General features: G+C 41.6%; 2 protein-coding genes across 5 annotated transcripts in view; one reads left to right on the top strand and one right to left on the bottom strand.

The window, feature by feature from the left end:
• Positions 1–12163, bottom strand: part of nhsl3 (NHS like 3) — a 27362-nt gene extending 15199 nt beyond the window's left edge. For 2 of the 3 annotated variants that reach the window (XM_061665505.1, XM_061665506.1), the window contains exons 1-2: positions 12025–12163; positions 10393–10754 (exon numbers count right to left, since the gene is read on the bottom strand). In XM_061665505.1, the coding sequence (XP_061521489.1) occupies positions 10393–10630 (238 nt within the window). In that variant the 5' untranslated portion in view covers positions 10631–10754; positions 12025–12163. The remainder of the gene's footprint in view (positions 1–10392; positions 10755–12024) is intronic. The other variant, XM_061665504.1, reaches the window with a different exon arrangement.
• Positions 10588–23434, top strand: sync (syncoilin, intermediate filament protein). Of its 2 annotated transcripts, none has more exons than XM_061665508.1 (6): positions 10588–10667; positions 18692–19840; positions 20517–20728; positions 21201–21408; positions 21494–21618; positions 21675–23434. In XM_061665508.1, the coding sequence occupies exons 2-6, from the start codon at positions 18746–18748 to the stop codon at positions 21736–21738; spliced, it is 1704 nt and encodes a 567-aa protein (XP_061521492.1). In that variant the 5' UTR covers positions 10588–10667; positions 18692–18745; the 3' UTR covers positions 21739–23434. The 2 variants fall into 2 exon arrangements, with proteins under 2 accessions (XP_061521492.1, XP_061521493.1); XM_061665509.1 differs by lacking the exon at positions 10588–10667 and adding an exon at positions 17134–17250.

Raw genomic sequence — 23434 nt, 5'->3', positions numbered from 1 at the left:
GCTCAGGTAAGTGTTTCAAGTTGTTGTGCTCCCACCAATACAGAGCTGTATCCAAAAAGTCACCAAGTTCCTGTTTATTGTGTCTTGAACCAGGACACAAGCAGTCCAAGAGCATCCGATTTTCGAGACTCTGACGTCCATTGACTTAAGTCATGACAGAGGTGAGTTGAGGAGCTTCGTTTAGCCGAAGGTCAGGCACGTGCACAGATAGACCGCAAATTGTGTTGAAGTACCCGCCTTGTTGGCCCTTTTTCTTTTTTTTTGCTGATGAGATAATCCTTCGGCAACCCCCACCCCTGACAAATGTGGTGCTTTTCCTCCAACTTCTGGCATCTCGGTGCCAAGGAACTATGTTGAAGTGAGTTGAGGAGTTTTATTTAGAAAAAGGGAGTGCTTTGCCTTCATCTTGTGACATTTTGGTGCAGGGAACTATGTTGAAGTGAGTTGAGGAGGTTTAGTTAGACAAAATGAGTGCTTTGCCGCCATCTTGTAGCATCTTGGTGCCAAGGAACTATGTTGAAGTGATTTGAGGGGTTTCATTTACACAGAAGTAGAATTTTGCTGCCATTTTGTGGTGCCTGCGTGCCAAGGAACTAAACATATGAAGTGAGTTGAGTTTCATCTCGAGAAATGTAGTGATGACATCATGTGGTTTCTATAGGCAATTCTAAATGTTTTTTTCGGGGGGCCGTAAATTACGTGCGGATTTACCCTATTCTACACTATGTTTTTTCATTTTTTTATGGTCTCTCTATAGCAGGGATTTTATTATCAAATATACTTTTTAGGAATAAAACCTGATGATGGTACTTGGAGCTAGATATTTTTGTTCAGTGGTACTTCAGGTGAAAAGACAATTAATGTGTGGGTCAGTGTATGTGGCGCATACAGCGGACATCAAATTGCGCTCCCGGGTCGTTTAATTTCACACTCGATTGGTTGGCGGGCACTCCAGGAACCCAACTTTTTGTACATACAAGTCAATTTTCCATAATATGTTTACTTTGAAGCCACTTGTACACTGTAAAGGGCCAATTCATAGCGGGCAAATCCAAGATCAATAGGAAGTTAATAAATCGCTCAATATTTCAAATTGTCTTATAATTGTTGTGCCTTCCGCTATGTACACAACTTTATCACATGTCTAACCCCAAATGGTGTCCTGGCTAGTCCAGCAGCATAAACCACGGAAGTAGGCGTTGCGAAGGTCGTCATGGTAACAACCTCCTTATTAGAAGCCAGTGCACTATCAACTAATATGGGAGCTGTTGTTTTAAGGTCAAACCATAACACGATGTTGCTTTACATCCACTTTAGCCATTAACGGCCATTGTTGCTCACCCACTTTATTATAATGAAACATTAATGTCATCGATGCATGCGGAGAGAAGGCATTTTTAACCCCTTGTTTTCTGTGATCCTCACATTCTATTGAATTACATCATTACTGTATGCTTTTATGAAGTCAAATCTTGTAGTGCTATTTAAAAAATAATAATAATAATTTCAGAAAAACACGTTCAAATCGTTGAACAACAACAAAACCACATCCTTGATGAGACGGAGGCATCGAGCCACATTATCTGACAATCTGCGCGTGTCAGCGCAAAAGCTCGTGTTAAACCTGCTCATCCTGTGCTCGATTGTTGCTTGAGGGGCTGTTAGCACAGGCGTTAGTGTGGGTTAAGAGAAGCGGCGGGTTCTCCTGGCAGCAATAATTGTGCTGAGAGAAACTTGTGCAATAAGCAGGACGCACACAGAAGGATGACTAATGGGAAGTTAGGTCACTGCAACTTCTTATTCCCAATCTCAAAGTTTAATTCCCACACATCCTTCTCCAGTATTGTACTGTATTCTACATTTTGATATTTTGCTGTATTTATGTCGATATTATTATTAGAAAACTAATGGATAATAAAGTCATCAATAAACAGGGATTACTATATTACCTGTCTTTCGGTTTTTCGGCACGTCCAATCATCCAGAAGCCCTTGGGTTTCTCCCAGAGTGCTGGGGGCTTTTTCTCGGTCTCCACATTTTTCCGCTTCTGGACGCTGTTCCCCATTTTTTTTAGGGGGAGGGGGGCACACACACACTCCCCGAAGCCCCCCTAAAGATTGTCCGCTACTTCCATCGTCATTTGTCCAATATCCTGAGTCCCAGCCCTCTTTAGCTCTCTTGTAGTGCTGAATCAGTGCTGACTGACACGCATGATCCACAAGCACTCCAAATCCAGCTGCTCCAGAGACGGCAGCATCCACTATGAAGCGCGCGTGCATGTGTGTGTGTGAATAGGCAAGTGCCCCTCCCATTTCTCCGCCGCTCCAAAGTGGAACATTCACAGCTGATCGTGCCGTAGCTCACAAGATGATTTACATCCGTCGCCAGGAGCCGTCAGAGAGGCAATGTGCGACTCAAATAAAAGGCAATGATGGAGGATTGGAAATGTCGATATACGAGCTGGATAGTTCAACTCATCTTCACAGGCGCTCATTTGCATGGCTGCAATGTGATGTCATCATGTAAGAGGTTTTCTGGTGGAAATGGACTTTTAGTGGAACGTTTAATGTTCCCCACTATTCACAAGTAATTGGTTGAAAAATGCCTATAGATGCCACAAGTTGGGGGCAATACTTAACTTTATTTGTTTTTAATAGTTTGACAGTAATACCTAACTATATTCGTAATTTCATATCTATCTTTGGCTACAAAAAGCAGAGAGGAGAGTCTCTCGCCGAAATGCAGGCAAACCTTCACAACAAAAAAAACGACATTTTCAGATACAAAATGACAGTATATGTGTACAGTACATTGTGTTTTATAATATTACTTAACTGCATTTATCATTTTACATGTATGCTAGGCTGAAAAAGCGAGGCGTGGAGAGTCTCTGTTGCAGAAATGTACTGAGTACTTTGTCTGTGTCCTCCCTATGTATTACTATAATATATATCTACAGGGGCCAGGGCAATCCACTTCCTCCCAGACAATCACGCCATGTTGTGGTTAAAAAAATAAATAAAATACAAAATACAGTACCGAATATGGGGCGACTCAAAACATAATTTCCCGAGAAGGTTTATCCATTGCAGCGATTTGGTATATGTGCGAGGGCCAATCGTCTAATTTGCGGCTCTGAGTCACTGACTGCATTTTTTTCGCCACATAATGTCCAGTTCAATTGTGTTCGGCCACATCACTAGGTGTGAGGCGGGCCTTATGTTAATACTGCATAAAATAACTTTTTAGGAATAAAATCAGTCTTGCTTTTGATCAACATATTGGTCTATTACGCTATGTTGTTCACGATGGAGAGGTAAGTATTTTTTTATTTTTCTTTAGGTGGTACTTGGTGTAAAAAGTTCGAGAACAACTGCTATATAAAATGAAGCAACTTCTCATGTTCCTCCCATCGTTCGCTGTCTCCCGCGCTCCCATTTCCTCTCCGTTCATCGCAATAAGTTTTTCTTCAGGTCACTGAGAACCCTGATGATGCCCAGACCACCGGCTGTTGTTTTGACCACACCGATCAATAGCAGCTCTCCAGAAGGAGGGCGCCGAAGACGTATCACATGGCTTCGCATGAAACGGAAGATTCCCCATTGGAAAACAAAATGGCGGGGCGGCGTGCAGGGATGAAATCATGGTCATCCTGATCGTTTCTCATCCGCAACGCAAGATAAAGAGCCTCCCATTCAAAAAGATTTACAGAGTGAGGAGAAGGAGGTGCTGCGTGGGGGTTGCTCTGCTTCTCAGTGAAGAATTTATAAGCCCCTCCACCCATTTTATTGCTCAAGGCTTGGAGTCTTCAGAGATGGAGTCTCAATTACTGTTTTTCAGATGTTTACCCCCCCTCCCCCGCCCTCTTAAGGAGTGACAGGAGTGAGATGACATCACTCCAGCTTTTCCCGTTGCCGGTGTGTGTGTGTGTGAAGTAATCAGCAACGACAGGCACACAGCGACAGAGACATGGAGCTCACCATCACAACCGCACTCCAAAAAAAAAAAAAAACACATATCGAATGCAGCACCATAAGCCTGAGAGTGCGGCCCAGATACATTGTGATCAAAGCCCGGCACACTCCGCATGCACATCAATGGCACGCCAAGGTGACCACACTGAGACGCCATGAAGGTTTTGATTGGCTGTGCGACCTGTCGCTTTAATGACATCCGCTGCAAAATGATGAGAAGAGTAAATGTTGTGGATGAACTTAAATGACCTTGAACGTGGCTGCTACAGTACATCTACAAGTCTGTTACTCTTGTGACAGCACAGCCACAACCGAGCTGCCCAGCACTGCTATCTTGTGGAAAGGCAGTGCCATTACAAAAAAAAAAAATACAAAACAAAAGACCCTCTTCCATTTTCTATGGTGCTTTTCCTCATTATGGCCTTTGAAATTTTGGAGCATTTATTCGATATCCATCTTAAGGGCCATGTACTAGTATGCACTTTTTCCTCACGAGTAAGACAATTCTACATATTGATAGAATGAACATGTCTTACGAGTAACATTATTTTCCACTACTCATGGCCCCTTTGGTATACTTACGCAATTAAACCTTATTAGTAAACTCCTGTACTGCACTAGTAAAAAACTGTGGTAGGCATGCGCCACACACTACTTGCCTCCTTGATCATACTACTAGCATCACTAGTAGTTTTGCCTCACTCGTAACATGTAGTTGTTCTACTAGTATGCTAAAATTGTCCAATTAGTGTGCAGAAATGTCATACAGTAGTGGAAAAACATTACCTGTAAGACACAGTTGTTCCACTAGTTCACCAGATTGTCGTTCTACGAGTGTGCTGAATTGTTTTACTTTTATTCAAATATTGTAGATGCTCAAACAGCTCCATAGAAAATATTTATTTGATACCCTTGATATCCAGCTTAAGGTCCATATACTAGTATCCTGTTTGTCCTCACTATAGGATAACTTTGACATTCTAGTAGGAAAGCTACATTACAAGGAAGACAATTCAGTGCAGTCGTAGAACGACCAGGTCACACGAGTACGATTACAATAAGTGTCTTAACTTGAAACATTTTTCCGCTACAGTATGACACTTCTGCACACTAGTGGGAAAACCGAAAAGCGTAAGAGGACGTAGTACTAGTAGGACAACTACATTTTACTAGTGAAGCAAACCTGTTTACTAGTCTGTCATCTGTCAAAACGATGCATTTTTCCATTTTTCCAAAGCCAATTTAAGTGACTTCTGTATTACAAAAACGGTACAAATATATACGAGTGAATAGTTTTAATTCATAGTATTTTGCCCCCTCTCACTTCACTAATTAATGATTTAATGATGATAATAATAACAATTAGTATTTAATAAAAAATAAATAACGATGAACTAGTTTGATGCTTTATAATAATTGAATAATATGGTTATATTAGTGCAGTGCACCACTGCGAACTACAGTAATAAATGTAATAAACTCATATCAAGCCATCAAAACTGAGCATAATTATTTTTGTGAAGTCATCGTTTCCACTACACGGCTCTTGTATTGTGCAAGCGTACCTAATAATATGTCTAGTGTGTATGAGAGGGAAAAAAATCCAGCCTGTTAAACATAAACTTGAAGTGAGCCAACATACTAATCAATTCCTCAAAAATTCTTTGAGTTTTATGGACTTGCTTGTTCATCAATCATGGCTCGGTATTTGTACCATTTCGCGTTCAAACAATTGTTTTCAAATGTGTTAAATATGTGTGTGGGGGGGGGGGGGGAAACAGACTGTGCCTTCCAAGAAGACATTTTGAAAGAGTGTATGTGCGGTATTCAACAGCAGCTTACATAACACAGCCACAAACACACACACAGTGAGACTTAACATATACAGAATGGACTCAGAATAATGTTTACCACCTCTGACCTCCCCTCGTGATGTCTTCCAGCTGCCTCGCCGCCGCATCAAACGCACCCCTCCCTCTTTAAAATGACCAATTTGCTGTCGTCCTTTCAAGCTCCCCGTACACAAGCCTGCACGGTGGACACAATTGCTGTCTAGTTTGCGTTTGTGCAAAACTATCAAAAGAGAAATCAAAGGTTCCAAAATTAGCGCTCCACGTTTCCCGAAAGGATGTGTGGCGAAACACTTTTCATGAGCAACAAGTGATTTGAATCTTTGACTCAAAGGAGACACATTATGTATTTTTTTCCCCCCTACAATTTCAAACAGTTCCCAGATGTCTTAATAACATGTCTGCGACACGCAGTCCTCAAAACATCCCAAAGTTCAATAATTAAAGTGTCCTTTACACACACTTTTGTGTCTTGCTGAAATTAATCCGTTTCAAGGGAGTGTCTCTGTCTGATGCAAGTGAGTGACTTAACATCAAAAAGGTTTATAGATGCCACAATAGGGCGCCAAGTCACTACTTTTCTATTAGATAGGGTTATATGCTGACTAAATGAAGCTTAGGTCAACATAATTCCTCGGCACCAAGTTGCCACCAGATGGCGCCATAGCAAGACTTTTGGATTAGACAGGGCTATGGCCTGAGCACAACAACCAAAAACACCCAAAAACAGTGAATAACAGACGATGGATTTAAAAACAAATCAGTGAATAGGTGAATTCGCCAAGAGTGAATCGAGAATATGTGGGGACACTAAACTGCTCGACCAATAGAGAGTATGGGTTTCATTCCCATGGCAACCAGGGGTGGAGTTAAGGGATTTAACAGGTGTTTCTATTAGTGGGCTTCTACTTGTGGAATACAATCGAGCACCTCTAATGGTTACACCTCTCACTAGTATAAACGAAGTCACAAATATGAAAACTATCATGGGATATAAATCCATACTACGAATGAAGTGTCATTATTTATCGAAAGAATGACGAATGGCGTGTCCTTGCTGCAGTCGAGTAAATAAATGGACCTGGCCGTTGCAGGTTCACGGCATTGTTGGCTGACCGTATTGCAGCCATGGCAACAAGCGCCTTAAAGAGCCGTCGCCCTGGAGACGTTGACCTCGCCGGCGTGATGGATGAGGACTGGAGGTATCTCCTTACCCAGGTAAAATGACCTCCTCCATCTAAGTGTGTGTGCGCTGCAGTAATGTTTACAAAGGCTATTGTGTTGGCTTTCACATTAAACTTTGAACACTCCTCTCTTTTAATTGCTCGCCATCCTGTCGAAGTGCATTAAAGCGCCGCAGTCACGCCTGGGGAAAAGAGCAAAAGGTTGTCAATCCATTCTTTTTGGGCAGCTCTGTAATCTCACATTGTTAATTGGCACACGCCAAAAGAACCGCTCGCACAGACGCACACTTGAGTTCTTGCCGCAAGTTCACTTCATTGACTCGCATTCGTTTCCTGACCACAAAAACATGACATTTTTAAGCAGCTGTGTTTTTGTATACATTTAGTTGTTTTCTCTTTTGTATAAACTCCAGAGTGAACCTATTTTTGTTGTTTCTTCTTTGTTGAATCTTTATATAGTTATTTATTTTTTACTATATCTTTGTCAGAACTAATTTGAACCTCACTATAAATTGAATTCCACTTGTCTACAATTCAGCATTGTTGTTATTTGTTTCAAGGTTTTGGCTTCTCATTGGCTAAAATGGCCTAACTGCATTTGACAGCCTGCAAATTAACTTTCCTCCTCAATGAAATGTAATTATTTTGGGCAGACAGAGAGTAATCGTGAGTACTTGAGTAATCCCCCCGTAACGTTTTTTATTTTACCCCCCCCCCCCCCCACCTTAACTTTCCAGGGGGTGCAACTGAGGCAGTTTTGGAATGGGTTGTGTTCTGGATACATTTTGACCAGAATGCACCCCGAAAATTACGTTCAGACTTAGCGCCCCCCCCCCCCAAAATCTATTAAACACGGATATACGAGGCTTTTATACGAGGCAAGTGACACGATAAACACATAAACATCATACGAGTTACAAACAATGGATACACGCACACATGCACACAGCTGGCCAATCGTAGGCTTGTTCAAAAATGACCTCACCATTATAACAGGCACCAAAGATGAGCTGCGCTGAGCAAACTCTTGCTTCCTTGTGTGTGTGTGTGTGTGAGTGTGAGTGTGCAGGTGATGTAATGTGTGCGCTCTATCCAGGCGCCACCTAAAGCCCAGCATCACGCCACTGACACACAAATACAGATACCCTCTGTCGCACACACACACACACTTACACATGCATTGAATGCAGTAATGAATAAGTGTATGCTCGCATTAAAAAAAAAACCACACACACAGAAAGCTCGTTCCCTAAGAATCCTCTCAAAGTTTGAATGGGCCTTTGTGATGTGCTCTAATCTCTCGTCTCCATCATATAACTCCAGCCGTCATCCAGCAACCAAGCTGCGTGCCTGCCTGCTGTGCACACACACGCACACACACACACACACACACACGCACACACCAAATACCCAGGAATTCAGCTAAAGACTGGTGTTTTTTTTCACAGAAGAGGAATCTGTGTAAACTGTAGTCAGCGAGGTCGTGCAGAGCTTTGGATCGTGGGTCCGAGCGGCCGGTGCCAGCCGGACAACAGAGTCAGTGGAATGAGACAACACAAAGACGTTTTTGCTTGCGCTACGTACGACTTAGCCACGCACACAAATAGGTTCTTTCTGAGGCTTTTGCGTGAAAGGAGGAGAATGCGACACACAACAATGCGGTGCTCAGTTGTGACAATAACCTTAAAGAGCAACAAACAAGTTTCATTCTACAGTTTCTTTTTTTCCAATTCAACTTTTGGTGTAACACCAAAAGTGACAGATTATTGGTGACTAATAATCAGACTGCACAGCCTCTTCACCCTTTACATAGCTTATTACTGATGCATTTTTGGGGGGTGTTTTTTTTTTTTTTTTGAAATAATAAAATAAAATTAAAAAACGCAAAAACATTTACAACAAAAAACATTACATTTGCAAATTTTGTCTACACAAGGATGTTGCACTTTCCTAAAAAGAAAAGATTTAAGCTGCTATATATCATGAAAAAATATTGTTTCTTTTATTGTATACATAGTTTTTTTTATTGTATTATTTGTCATTATTTATAATAATAAAATGATGTATTTGATTTATTTTTATTGTATTTTAATTGCCATTAAGTCTGTTCCTCTTTACGCAAAACTTGAGCACCAGGAACGGAACCATGATGTACGGTAGTCAACTGTGATTTTTGGTGTACAATTACACTCCTGGCATCAAATGATCAAGATTCATTGGGTAAAATAATGTAAATTGGACACTTTAATTAGGGACTTTAATTTCAGGGCCAGTCATACAGTATATCAAAACAAACCCATTCGCTTTCCCCCCCCCCATTAACTTATTACTTACTACGTCCCATATAAATGCACGGGCGAGCATCTTGTTCAATGTTGAACTTAAATCTAGTTTGGTATTAAAATAAGAATGTCATGTTTTTGTGAGAGACAAATATGGTTCCCATGCATTCACCCCCCTCACCCCCTACCCTGACCACATCCTCTCAAGTTTACCATGCTCTCCAAAAGTAGTCGCTGTTGATGACCACCCACTCACGTTGCGAAACCACCACCAATTTAGGCACGATGAGGATTGTAAAAGTTTCCAGCGGTTGTAAGCTGCTTCCTACACGAACACATCCATCGAGTGTCAGCAGCACAAGAGAGAGAGGGATGGCTTTTGAGGTGGAACAAAAACAGGAAACGACGACGGCGGCCGTAATCTCCGAGCTGCCGAACAAGCGAACGCATCAGCAAACGGGGAGAAAAAAAAGGGGGATTTAGAGATCAGCGTGCGTCTACATGCATGCACGCGGTGGTCATGAGGTCAGATAGCAACATAGGAACAGCTTCATCTGTTGACAAAGGTATTGGGACACTCTGTACAAGATTTTGGTGTTTATTTGTGTGACTTTTTTTTTTTGTCCAGAAGAGCATTTGTGATGTCAAACATGTTCGATGGGGTTTAAGTTAGTGCTTGCTTACCAAACTCATTCAAGCATGCCTTAAAAATACTAAAATGTGCATGCTAACACATTTTATTTCCAAGATAAAATAAATCATTCTTGTTTTTAATTGTATTCTTTAGAAATATCTTAATCACATTTAATCATCCAATTATTTGATCCAATAAAATGAAAATGTTAAAATGGGAGTTTGGCTATTCACTGAAAAATGTACCTATTCGCTGTTTTGTCTTCATCTGATGGCATCATGATGCCAAAGAAACAACTTGAGGGAGTTGAGGAGCTTCATTTAGACAAAAATAGTCCCTTGCTGCATTGCTCTGGCATCTCTAGACACTTACAAAACATTTTGGGTGGGGTGTCAATTACCTGCAGATTTTTGCTCTTCGCAGTAGGTAAAGGGTTTTCACTGTACTTTTGCCAAACAATTGTCTTACCTTTTGCAGTGTCCTGGTTCTGAAGTCCGTCAGCCACAGCCACCTGCCTCCCTCCGTTATCAACGCTCATTTTAGTCTTCTTCGTCTTCTTCTTCTTCTGGCTGCTCCTCAACCAGCTGATGGCCTGTCCCAGGGAGCTTCCCGGCTTCCTGTGGCCACGCTGGGCCTTCACCTCGCGGCCGACGACCTCGGTGACATCCCAGGGAACCAGGTCGCCCGTCGACCTCCTCCGGGACATGGCGGAGGTTGGGCCCGGCAATCTCCCAAAAACCCCGGTGAGTCGGTTTAATATCCAAATGTTCCCGGAGGTTGGACACACTTGTCCTACTTGGACTTTACTCTGCTTCCCGCTTTGTCACCACCTGAAACAACAACAAGATTAGTAGGAAGACAGAAAGAGAGAGAGACACGGAGGATATAAGGAAAAACATGACAGCATTGAGAAAGAATTAGATGAGTTGAACAAACCAAATGTGCATCCCAGATTGTAGAGTGGAACGCAATCTGATCTGTGACACTAGTTGACTTTCAAGTTGTTCGAACTTCAAAAAAATCACTTTTCCCTATCTGTTGCAATCATAAAACCTTTAAAAAAACAAAACATTTTACTCGCGTGAGACAATAAAAATGAGAAACGCTGCAAAAAATTGACAAACCACCTAAAAGGGTTTAGAATTGCCTATAAATGCCACAAGATGGTGGCAAGGGACTACTTTTGTTTAAATGAAGCTCTTCAACGCACTTCAAATTGTTTACTTTGCACCAAGATGCCACCAGATGGCGCCAAATAAATACTGTTGTTTTTGTTTTGGTGTGAGTACAATATAATGTAAACAATGACAGTTTTTGCCACAGTGTTTGCTTCACTTCAATGGGCATTGTGCTGCTCCTTTTGATATGCTCACCTTGGCCACCTGGGGGCAGTATAAAAAGGACAGAGGGACACTCACGAAGAGTTTCATAACTGACTCAGTAAACTGCAGTAATACAGTATTAGTCATGTTTCGCAGAGGAGAAAGAACATATGCCTGTGAGTGTTGTGATATTGTTTGTCTTCATGTGTTGCTCCAACATCTATGTTCAAATATTCGTTGCTCGTGGGGTTAGAAAACCGCGACACCAGTGCTATATGTTAGCCCGTCTACAGTGTTTTTCATTGTTTGTTAGCATGAAGCTAAATGGACTTCTTGTGAGACAAACCTATGTGGTTGTTTTAAATACGCAATGTTGTAAATAGTCTTTGTTTTGTGTTGAGTTTGACAAGGCACCACCGTTTCCAGAAAGGTTAACCATTGTATTATAAAAAAAAAAAGAAAACTACTCATCCTACAGACATTTAACGGAGAACGTAAGGTGTGGATTGTACTGAGAAGGTTGACCCTTAACTATGTTGCAATCAGTTAAAATTAAGGTTAAAAGGTTAAAATTTGAATTTTGAGCTTCCACTTAGTCTCTGCTAAAGTACATTTGTTTATCCTCCCTTTTCTGTCTTCCATTTTTGTTTATTTGGAGGAGAAGCTCCAAGAAGGACTATTGCGTCACATCAAATACCATACACGCATACATGGGACTTAATATATGGATGTTACTTAGAGCAAAGTACAAACATGCAAGTGAGACACTCAAACTTACTTTGCACAGGTCCACGTTGTAGTTCCTCGTTCATGTGTTTCAGCCTTATAGACTGTGAGCGTATGTTTGTGGCTGAAGTTCCATCATGCTCTCTAAACAGTCAGTCCCTCCCTCTCCTCCTCCCACTCATCATAGAGCTGTGATATAAACCAATCCAACCTCTCCTTGCACTCCTGGCCACTTTTTAGCCATTTTGGGCCAATTTGTGCCTCTCTTTTAATGTTGCTTCTTGGGAATCAGGTGAATTTCCGCCAGGCTTCATGAGGAATCCGGTGAAATATTACCACGGAGAGCTCCAATGATGGAAGGAGGCCAAATGGTGTGGGGAGCGTTCGTGCTCTTGTCACTATGTAATTGCTGTCCACACACACACAACATCTGGTAGTGGGAGTGGAGACAAGTGAGCGTCATTTAATGCAGTTGGGCGGGTGTGGGAGGGGGGAGTAAGCGCTGGGACTTGCTCATCTGGTTTGCATGTGGACCAAGACCCACAGGGCAAGAGGGGACAGTTGGAGGAGGTCCCAAGAAGCTCACTGTCAATCATGAATGAGGGAAAAATTGGACCAGCAGTTGCCCTTGCAGAAAAAAAACAAGCTCTGCCATGAACAAAACGAGAGCATCTAAGACCCCCCTCAAATGTTTTTACAGCGGTACCTTGATTTGTGAGTACCTCAACATGCAAGTTTTTTCAAGTTTTGAGCTGTCGCTTGATCAATTGTTTTGCTCTGCATTATGAGACCAATTTTAAGTTCTGAGCAAGCTTCAGAAAGGCCGCTGCTCGAGTGTGGGGGAAAAAAAACATTCAACATTTGTTCAACGAAGCAGTCAAAAACACAAATGCAGAATCAAAACACTCACAACGAGCATGGAGACGATGCTAGCACTGAACTTACCGTGTGACAAACATCCAACCGGAGCTGGAGTCAGAGCTCCTGATGGCACTCTCTCAGCCACGCCCCTTAAAGGCACACATCACTACATAAATATGACCGAATGTGTGTGACTTTCGGCATAATTAAACTTTATTAAACCCGTTTATTTCTTTTCCTTCTCTTTTTGTATTTTTATATTTATATTTTACAATACAGTGCTATTTTTCTTAATAACAACAAAAATGTTATGATCTTAATCATGAAACAAATTAAACTCTTAAGTCGACGTACCACTGTAATCAAACGTATTTAATAGTATAAACAGTAAATATACCACAAGCTACAGTATGATAAAAAACAATTGAATGTAATTTTAAACTACTTTTACAGTGTTACTCTAAAAAGAATTGCTTTACATATTATTAAATTTTGGAAAAAAATGCACCCAAAATGCATGTGTACATGTGGCAAAGACGCTCTCCAAACCTCTTCCGCTGACAACCCAGACGAAACTTTGCTCCTCCCATAATCCAAAGCTTGATTACTGTAGTGTACTGAAAATTGCTGCCTGTCCCTAATGTCTCAGTTGATTTGTCAATGAACTTGACTAAAATGAAAAACTCAGGCATACGCTCTTGTCCAATTTGGTGTTGAGCCAAATATGTCGTCTCGTGGTTAATACGTCTGCCTCACACTTCTGAGGTTCAGTGTTTGAATCTCGGCTTAGGCCTTCCTGTGTGGGGTTTCCATGTTGCCCCTGTACTTTAGAACCCCTAAATGTCCTAGAAGTTTACATTTCGAAAGTGCACAACACTCACTGGGGTAGCTGGAGATAACCCACGCGAGCGCAGAGAGAACATGCAAACGCCAAGAGATTCGAACCCAGATCCATTTGTTGTTTATCTTCAGGCGTTCTAAATGAATCCATCCCTTTATCGGGGAGTTTCAGATGAGCAAACTTGAACAACTTCTCCCTTAAAAACACATGACATGAGATATTTGGCGGCAGGAATTCCTGGGAGGGTGTGGTCGGTTTGCGGCGGAGGGATGGGGCAAAAACAGGCTGCAGCTTTCCATCCTCGCTCTTGTCTTTCTCTCTTTTGTTCCTCAGTCTGCGGAGGATCGCCGCATCTGTTTTCCGTCCGTCCATAGTGGGGGCGCAGGGGGGTCGTTTAAAACCGGGTGCTGACGTCACCGGCGACACCCTGGAAACTCGAGGACGCCTCGGTTACATTGTTGTCAAAACAGCACGGTTGAACACTAATTAAAACCACAAAAAAAAAGTCTCTCGCAAAGTCTGTTTATATGGAAAGACGACATGCTGATGTGTTTAGTTTGCAGATGCATAGCAAAAAGTCTCACTTAATCTCAGTAGGTCATTCAGTTCTTCACCGAAACCCCTTAAATAGTTGACGCCTCCCTCCCCACGCATTCCCTCCCCCTAAAAACAAAAGAAAATTACACCAGTGTCACTCAGTCCTCTCCTCCATCCAAGAGATTGTGTCAGTGTGTTGGATCACTTAATCCGTGGACATAATGTCATGTCAAGTACAATCTCCCTGCCTCCCTTCTCCCAAAGGCCAGACTTGCCAAAACACACTGTGAAGGGTGAACAACACGTGTGACATCATTGTTGTCGTGGAAACCAGATGACAGGACCTGTAAATATTGTGGTAGAAAATGTAGGAAAATTGAAAATGGATTGGAATTTGCAATTTAAAACAACTCACTGTATGCGCAGTTAAACCCAAAATGACTCATACCCTTGCTAAATTGAGAGTTAATGTGCATGTTTATTTGTTAGATGGGTATCACATTAGAAAGTGGCAAAATACTATTGGATCAGTTGTTAGAGCTATTGATTATGAAAGAATGCATTATTTTTCTGCCTCTAGCCTGAAGTCAACTAGGATAGGCCGCAGTTTACCCGCAACTCGAATGAGGGCAAGCTGGATAGGAAATGGGTGGTCGATGGATTATGTTTTAAAATTATGATTAAAACATTTCTCAAATATGGTGTAAATGAAAATGTACCTCTTAAAAGTGATTTATGCGTTTGATAAGGAAAGGTTTTGCACAATTCAAAAGGATCCTGGTAACTTCTGGCATAACATTATTAGAATATTAGCTATGCACTGATTGAGGAAAAGTAGATTTTGGGCAGCACAGTGAATATGCGAGGTTCACTGTACTAAGGTCGCAGATGAGCTGCAGTCTTTCCCAGCTGTCTTTTTGGCAATAGCTGGCGTACACACCCCGGACTGGTCACCAGCCAATCGTAGGGCACTTTTAGGCAAATAAGCATCCTTCCGTCCATTTTCTGTACTGCTTGTCCTCATTGGGTTCGCGGGTGATCTGGAGCCTATCCCAGGTGACTTTGGGCCAGAGGCAGGGTGCACCCTGGACTGGTCACCAGTCAATCACAGGTCACCAAAAATTCCCTGAAATCGAAATTCCCCCACAGTTTTGACTGATTTGGGTCTTAACTCTGAGTACTTTTAACATGTATCGCTGCAACATGGATAAAAATAACTCTGTGGCGTCCTCTAGTGGACATAATTAGAAAGAAATCTCAAAATGGCAGCCCATGAAAAACGGGGTAAAACTACTTTCTGGAACGTCATTAAATACGTCATAGTTCATAGTTTTAGGTGTGGAAACACGTAAGAACCCTTTGCATTTCAAAAAGTCACACCTGCTTTGCACTGTTACCTCCTAGAGTAATTTGCCCTGTAGCTATTTTCTTTTTAATCTGCAACTACTCATCCTCATTACCCTCCTCTGGAGTGGTAGGAGGGCACCATCTGTCGTTTCCCTCTATTGTCGGGGTTCAAAAGTTGAGGGGAAAATGATCCTCCCAAAAGGAAAAAGCTAGATAAGTACACGGGGAGTTATTTAAAGACTGTTCGATAATGAGAAGACATGGCTGGAATCCTGGAGCATGAGCGACATCATCATCATCATTCGCACACACACACACACACACACACACACACACACACACACACACACACACACACACACACACACAAACATTACTTGTGGGATGACCCATTCTAAAGCTTCTAGAGCAGTGGTTCTCAAAGTTTTTACACCAATTACCACCTAAACAAATAGTTGGCTCTCCAAGTATTATCATTATGACTAACATTTAAAAAAAAAAAACAGTTTCACAGTAGAGCTAGTGTTCATCAAAAACGATAGAGGTTTTATTCCTGAAAAGTATGTTTAATATTATTGTAAGCCACTGTAACATTATGCACAATTTGAACAGTAACACTGTTCTTAAATACAGGAAGAAAAATAAAGTACTGAAAAATTGTGATAAAATTAAAATATACTGGATGTATAAGTTAATAATTGTACCTAAATAAAAGTTTAAAAACAAACAGTTCGTAAACATTAAATGCAAATGTATTAATACAATAAAGTACATACTTCAATACACTATATACATGATATTACAGTTGCTTACAATAAAAAGTTAAACACAACTGAACTGTACTGATGCAGTGATTCTCCTGCTTATCACTAGAGGACGCCTACAGAATGGGTCAACAAAGAGGTAACGTAGTAAAGCTTGGTTACACACACATACGCATGCACACTCACGATCACACTTACACAGATTTTTCCTGTTACTGTAAATGGGAACACAAAACGTATTACCTATTGAAATGTCCGGTGAGTGTATTTCATTTGTTTTAAAGAAATGTTCACTGAAAATAAATCATTTGAATTTACTTAATGCGGAAATGCGCATTGATTGCACATGATTAAAACATGTTAAACAACATGCGCAGACAAACACACACACACACACACACACATATATATATAACTTTTTTTTTGAGGAGAAGAGGAGAAAATGATCTCCATCTGAGACTGAGTCAATTTCCGTGAAATAAATATCTAAATTTGCAAATTTTAAAAGCATGTAAACCCCAATATAAGCTGTTTTTAGCCTTCATCAGTTGGAAACAAAAGGTTTATTGCAGTCCTCCGTGAAACACATATGATGCATACAGTATGTTTTGTGTGTCAAATGTTTGCAGTTGGTGACATTGTTTCAGATCGATGTGGTCTTGTTTCTGGGCAGATAGATCGGCCCTCCTGCTGCGGCTCTTCTTTCTCGCCCAGCCTCTTGTGTTTATTAATACACCTAAACAGATTTGAGGTAGTCATGGTCACACATAGCTGCACCCCAACTGGGGGGAAGATAGAGAGAGAGGGGGGAGCCTGGGTCTTTATACCCCCCAAACACACACACATTACACCCTCTCATTCTGCTTTGTCATTTGAACTGCTACTGGATTCATCCACAGGCAGAGGAAAGTTGCGTGTCCACTAACAAGTAAGTAGTCCTGATTTTTATATTGCAGTCGAATTTAAAATGGAGCAGCTGGAGGAAGTTTTAAACTTTCATTGTGTATAACTTCATTGTGATGAAGTGGTGGACAGTAAACGTAAACCATAGCAGCAGCGGTTCTAAATGGTGTTTGGTTAAAGACAGTTGTTTATAATGGGCATCCAAAATAGGTCAGCGGGTGAAAGAATGTGCATACAGCGTTCATCTGCGCTGTGCCCAAGACAGCTAACAACTGCTCCCGAGCTGAAAAATGATACTTATATTCGAAGAAGAGGACAAAAAGGTGCTGTTTGTGTCTTTACATGAGGGTAGGGCGATCCAATATTATGATCATCTCCTCTTCAGTGTGGAGCTGTGCCACATGTTGGCTGGTGCTCACGGGAATGCATGTTTGAAACGATCGTCTGACCAACGGCAAGCTTTTAGCAGCTGTCGTCAGAAAAACTCCTGCTGGCCCGCTCCTGTGCCCAGCTCTACATACCCAGATGATAGACTGAGGCGACATATGGACCCATCTTCATTGTTTGTGTATTACCGCGCGTGGACAGTTGTATTGATAACTGAAATATGAGCAAGATGACACAAGGAACATGGATTTACTACCCACATTCATGCAGTATTATACTATAGGCTATATTTCCAGAAATAATGGCCTCTAATCTAATCGACGCCATGCCCTAATTAGTCGTCATCAACTACTTAGGACAAATAAACGTGTTGACATGTTTCAACGCATCTCTCTTTCCTGTCAGAAAAAAAACAGGTAGTCACCTGTCGATACTAGACACTACCGTTCACTTATGGTCATCAAACGTGACCCTCCCCAATTCCTCTATTTTGCTTTAGACACAAAACATTTGGGTTTGACAAGACATCATTTCAGGTGTTATTTCCAGGTATTTACATTTGGATCTGGTTGAAGATAGCATTGTTTGAAATAAAGCAAATTTATTGGAAAAGAGACTTAAAAGCAAGTAAGACAAAGTCTGAGTATTGACTTAGACTGAGTATTTTGTTACAAATGCTTTGAGGCAATCTCCGGACCTAAACACAACAGAGAATGCATTTTAACTGCTAAAGACAACACCAAAGGGAGTACCCCCCCCCTCCCCCCTTTCCCGAAAACAAAAACTACTGACCCTGTTTTGTAACCCAGTTCCTTGCACAGTATTAAAGATGATTACTTTGTCTACATCTAGCATTTCTCTCTAAATCCAAATTTTTTATAGCCCTTGGCGATCAGTCCAGTGTGTACACTGCCTCTGGCTCAAAGTCAGCTGGGATAGGCTCCAGCTCATGCACATCCACATTGAGGGAAGTAGATGGATGGATGGGTGTGCATTAGCAGGCATCAGACTTTTGTTTGTGGCATTTAGTGTTATTAAGCATTACATTGGTATCTGTCATTTTTCTTTCCTTTCGTCAGGCGATGGATCATGAAGTAGACGCAAACAACAGTTTCAAGTATTAGAGCCCGGCAATGGAGGATGACAGTGATCCGTCGCCTGGTTTCGAACCTCTCGTCATCCAAGAAGAGAACGGGGATCCCGAGAGCAGCTGGTCCACTCTCTCTTTTACAAGGACGCGCTTCAGTCAGTCGTCTTTAATGGGGCCGTACTTGCAGGAGATGGACGACTTACTGAAGAGCTGCGAGGACCTCACCGTGATCCCGCTCGAGCGAAACCCAGAAGAGATGCTTGGCGAACAAGAAACATCGCCGTATTTTTCCACAAGCTGTACTGAGAATACGATGGAGACGACAGAAATGTGTGTTCAACACCAGTCCCAAGAAGACATGCCTATCACGTTGGCGGGTAACAAACTGAGTGACACCATGGTGCGGTACGAGGGTCAATTGATGGGTATGTTGACCATGCTGGAGAGCTGCATGGAAGAGGCCGACATCGATTTCGAGGCGAGCCAAGAGTATGTGCATGTGGACAAAGGCAAGAACCTGCTGTCAGAAGGCCAGAGCAATGGTCAACAGGAGTGTAAAGCCACTACAGACGTTTACAGTAATGATTCTTCAATGGATATGTCTGATATGTCAGACTTTCACGTCCAACAACTGAAGTATTCCGGAGTGGATGATGTCAATGGCGTGGAATTTCAGACAGAATCCTTAGCGATAGATACCAGTGTTATGAGTTTTGGAGTGGATGGATTCGAGGAACTGAAGTCTCAGATGGAGGAGTGCATCGAGGAGCTACAGCGCTTAGAGAGGAGGAGGAAGGATTTACTGGCTGAGGTACTGCAGCTGAGGCGACAGAAAGCCCAAGAAGAAGAAGAAGAAGCAGAGGCTAACATTTCAAGCAAAGTCACCAAGTTGATGGCGGTGCTAAAAAAGGAGGAGGAGGATCGGAGAGAGGAGAGGAAGAGGGAAGTGCAGAGCCTCAGGTCGGAACGGGCCGAAGAGGAACGGCGAGTGTGGAAGGCGGAAATGGCGAGGCAGGAGTTGCAAGATGAGATGCGGAAACTGAAGAGGCAACTGTTCGCCAGGGCTAGGGAGAACGTGCACACCCAGGCGGCCCTCAACAAGAGACGCCATGAAATGGATCTTCAGAAGAGAGAGGAGGTAGGACACAAAAAGCAAGGGGTATTCACCTTTGGCAAGATACTTTTGACCACTTGTTAGGCGTCGTCTCGATCTCATGATGTCAAAATGGTAACGGCATGATGAAGAAAGACTGTTTAAACGCCAATTGTAATGGAACCCAGAAATGTGCAAGTCGATTCATTTTGCCGTTCAACTTCTTGTCGAGAACAGCAAGTTGTTCAAAAAGTACTGAAACATTGAACAGTTGCAAATGTGCATTCAAAGGTTCATAGAAGGTTAAATTAAGTTCACCTGTGAAGGTTATAGTGTCAGGTTCAGCCTAAAATGTCATCCAAAATCTGAATACGGTGAACCTCCACATAATTGCTGTTCGGGAATTGCAAATGTTCCTATTCGCACATTACTTTCGGGAACTTCCTTTGCTGTTTTTGGGCTCAGGCCAGAGGGATATCAAATATAATAATATTGCATCGGCACCATCTATCATATCATTAGAGCCAAGGAACTATGTTGAAGTGAGGGGAGGGAGCTTCATTTCGTCAGGGAACAGCCTTGTCGAATAGAAAAAAAGTTGTGGCAATTACAAACCTTTTTGGGTGGGCTTTTATATGCTTTCAGACTTTCACTTCTTGCGGCAGCTTATCGCTTTTTGCGTTGGGCGCTGAATGTCCACATCCTTCATTACGTTCTCCAGGAGAACCTTCAGACCTTGTTTCTGCAAATGACCGAGGAGAACTCCCAGCTCAGGTCGGCCCACCAGCAACATCTCCAAGACCTCCAAGAGAAGCTTTGCATTCGCAGCACCAGCCACACCTTCAACGCGATGCAGGAGGATATGTCTAAGAGGAACTCCTGCAGTGATGTCCAGCAATACCTGCAGGGCAGCCTGAAAGCTCTCGAGAACAGGTACAGGATTTCACTCATCAATTCGTGGTATCATCTCCATTTTGATGCTGCATTTTTAAAAATATTTTTTTCTTTCTGTCCATAAGTACAGTGGTACCTTTAACATGCAAATGCCAAGCGATTCGAAAACAGTACCATTTTTTTGCCTGTAAAAAATATTTTAGTGACTATAAAAATGTTAAAATGTTTCTCAAAACATTGCCTGTACAGTTAATACAGGGTTTATGACAGTTTGGACTTGTGAACGATTATTCATAATTAATCTTAATTGGAAATTTGTGCTTAAATCCAAACTCTGAATTGACCCGGAAATTTGGTTACAAGCATTTAGTACAAACAAAATAGTGAGTCACTTTTTTTAATTAATATTTGATCGCCCTTTGAAAATGGAAAGAACAAATTATATTAACGAGCAATATGGAACGGCTTGTTTTTGACTTTTTTTCCTCAACGTCTGATCTTGGCCTCGCAGGTATGAGCCCATGTTGCTGGCCCTGCAGAAGAGAAAAGAGACAACAACGGGGGGTTTGGTGAAAGCCAAAGAGCAGACCCGGGACCTCAAGGCCCAGCTGGAACCCCTGCGGGAGGAAATGCATACGCAGGTGCTGCAAAGGGCTCGCTTGGAGGAGAAACTTAAACTTGTTCACATACAGAGGAGGGAATATACCGGACACTACGAGGTGAAGTGAGATGCTGAGGGGCGTGTACAACAGAAAGTACATTACAAGGATTTTCTTTTTTTTTTTTTTTTTTTTACTATTTTAGGAGAGCATCCGTTGTCTTGAGCGAAGCAGTCGAGAGCTGAAGATGGAGTTGACGCTGCAGAAAAGAAAAAACAAAGAGGCAGCGGAGTTGAGAGACTGTCTTTCCAAGCAAATCCTCCTTTATAGGTGAGATGTGCTGATGAATTTTTCATTTGGCCTTTTTACTAATACGACTTTTTCAGGTCTGCTACTGGGGACCACCAGAAGTCTGAAGACCAAGAGGGAAAATCATTTACGCGGCTCTAGATGAGTCTTTTTGATATGTAGAAGAAAATAGAAAGCACTTTACACATGTTTTTGAATTGTTTATAAAGGTAGTTTGGAGAAATTTTCTTTTGTATACAAACCTTCATGCAAGCAATGCCCTAAAGCGGTTGACAATCCTCTTTGCCATAAGATGGACTGAGCTAATGGGCCTTTTAGTCTACAAAGTGAGTGTTATTTTGTATAGGAGACATATTATGCATACATTTCACTATTTAAAACAGTTTCCAAGTGTCTTAATAACATATTTTACAGTGGCACCTTGACTTCTGAGTTGAATTCTTTCCATGAGCAAGTGTGTGATTAAATTTTCTACAACAAACCAATTTTCCCCATTGAAATGCCATCAATCTCTTACAGACGCCCCCAAAACACAACATTTTTTTTTTACAAAATCACTCTGCAAAAAAAATATCATGTGAAAATATTACATTTATAATATGTAATAAAATGTAATATGTATAATATTTCTTTCTCTTTGATTTCTCCATTTTTTTTTCATTTTCAAAAACCCGTTTTCTTTGCATTTTTCACCTTGCTTTCTTCACTTTCAGCAACTTTTCCATCTTTCATGGAGGTCTGGAGCTTGGAAATTATTTTAACACCCTTAGCTGGTGTTATAGCCTTTATCCACTCCTTCTGTCAAGTATAAGTACTACCAAGTCGACTACACGCACACCTGACTCATATTTGTCACTGCTTTCAAGCTTTAATTTAATGGACGTCATCCACTTCTTCTAAGAACAGTACACACTTTCTCAGGATCCATGGTGAGTGTTACAAATTGCACAAACAATGTGAGCACAAAACACAAAAGATACCTGTACTTTCACTGTGAGGTAAAAATTAAGTTTGGGCACTCATAAGTGAAGGTATCACTGTATTATATATCTTGTTTTGCTGAAATCTGCCACGTTTTAGGCCCCTGTGTCGTGCAAATGAGCCAGCCCACATCCAACAGCAAGTCTGAATTTTGTTAACAAGGCAACCAGGTGTGAAGACTGAGTTTTGCGAATATGGAGGCTTCGTCTTGAGTGCGCGCTGCAGCCGGCTGCTCGCTTCTACTTGCGGACGTAGACCCCAGAGTCTGGGCTCATGGAGTCAGCGGTTCATACACTATATTGTGTGTATGCCCCAAGTGTCCCAAGTGCAAATCAGCTTGCTCACAGACACATTTTCTATAACAAGGAAGCTAACCAAAGTTATACTTGTTTTTTTTTAATGTTATTTTACACCTGATGGGTTGGCAAGCGCTGCAGAGACACAACTATTTGTATACATGCAATTAAAAAGTACATTTTCCATAATATGTTCCCTTTAATCACCTGCACACACGAAATCCAAGTTATTTGAGCACGCTGTAGCACATACTTACTCACAGCTCGCATTTCTTTATGGTGTTTGTATCCTTCCCAGCTCTACTTTCCACTGCTCCTTCTGAGGGTATTTGCTTTGTATCACTGGTGACTGTTACACAAACAAGATACTACACATGTTTGAAGACTGTGTGACACCCTCAGATGTTGTGACATGGTCAAGAAAATGTTTGGGCTGAAAGGGTGGCCAGTGGTTCATCCTAGAAATTAATGCATGGCGCCAACATTTTCACCTTTTTGTTATCATGTTATCGTTGTTATTCAATGTCTTCTGTCTTTTGTAATGCAGTTTTTATGTGTAC

The sequence above is a fragment of the Phycodurus eques genome, chromosome 20, assembly GCF_024500275.1.
Source record: "Phycodurus eques isolate BA_2022a chromosome 20, UOR_Pequ_1.1, whole genome shotgun sequence".
Lineage (NCBI taxonomy): Eukaryota > Metazoa > Chordata > Actinopteri > Syngnathiformes > Syngnathidae > Phycodurus > Phycodurus eques.
This window is presented reverse-complemented; position numbering and strand designations above follow the sequence as displayed.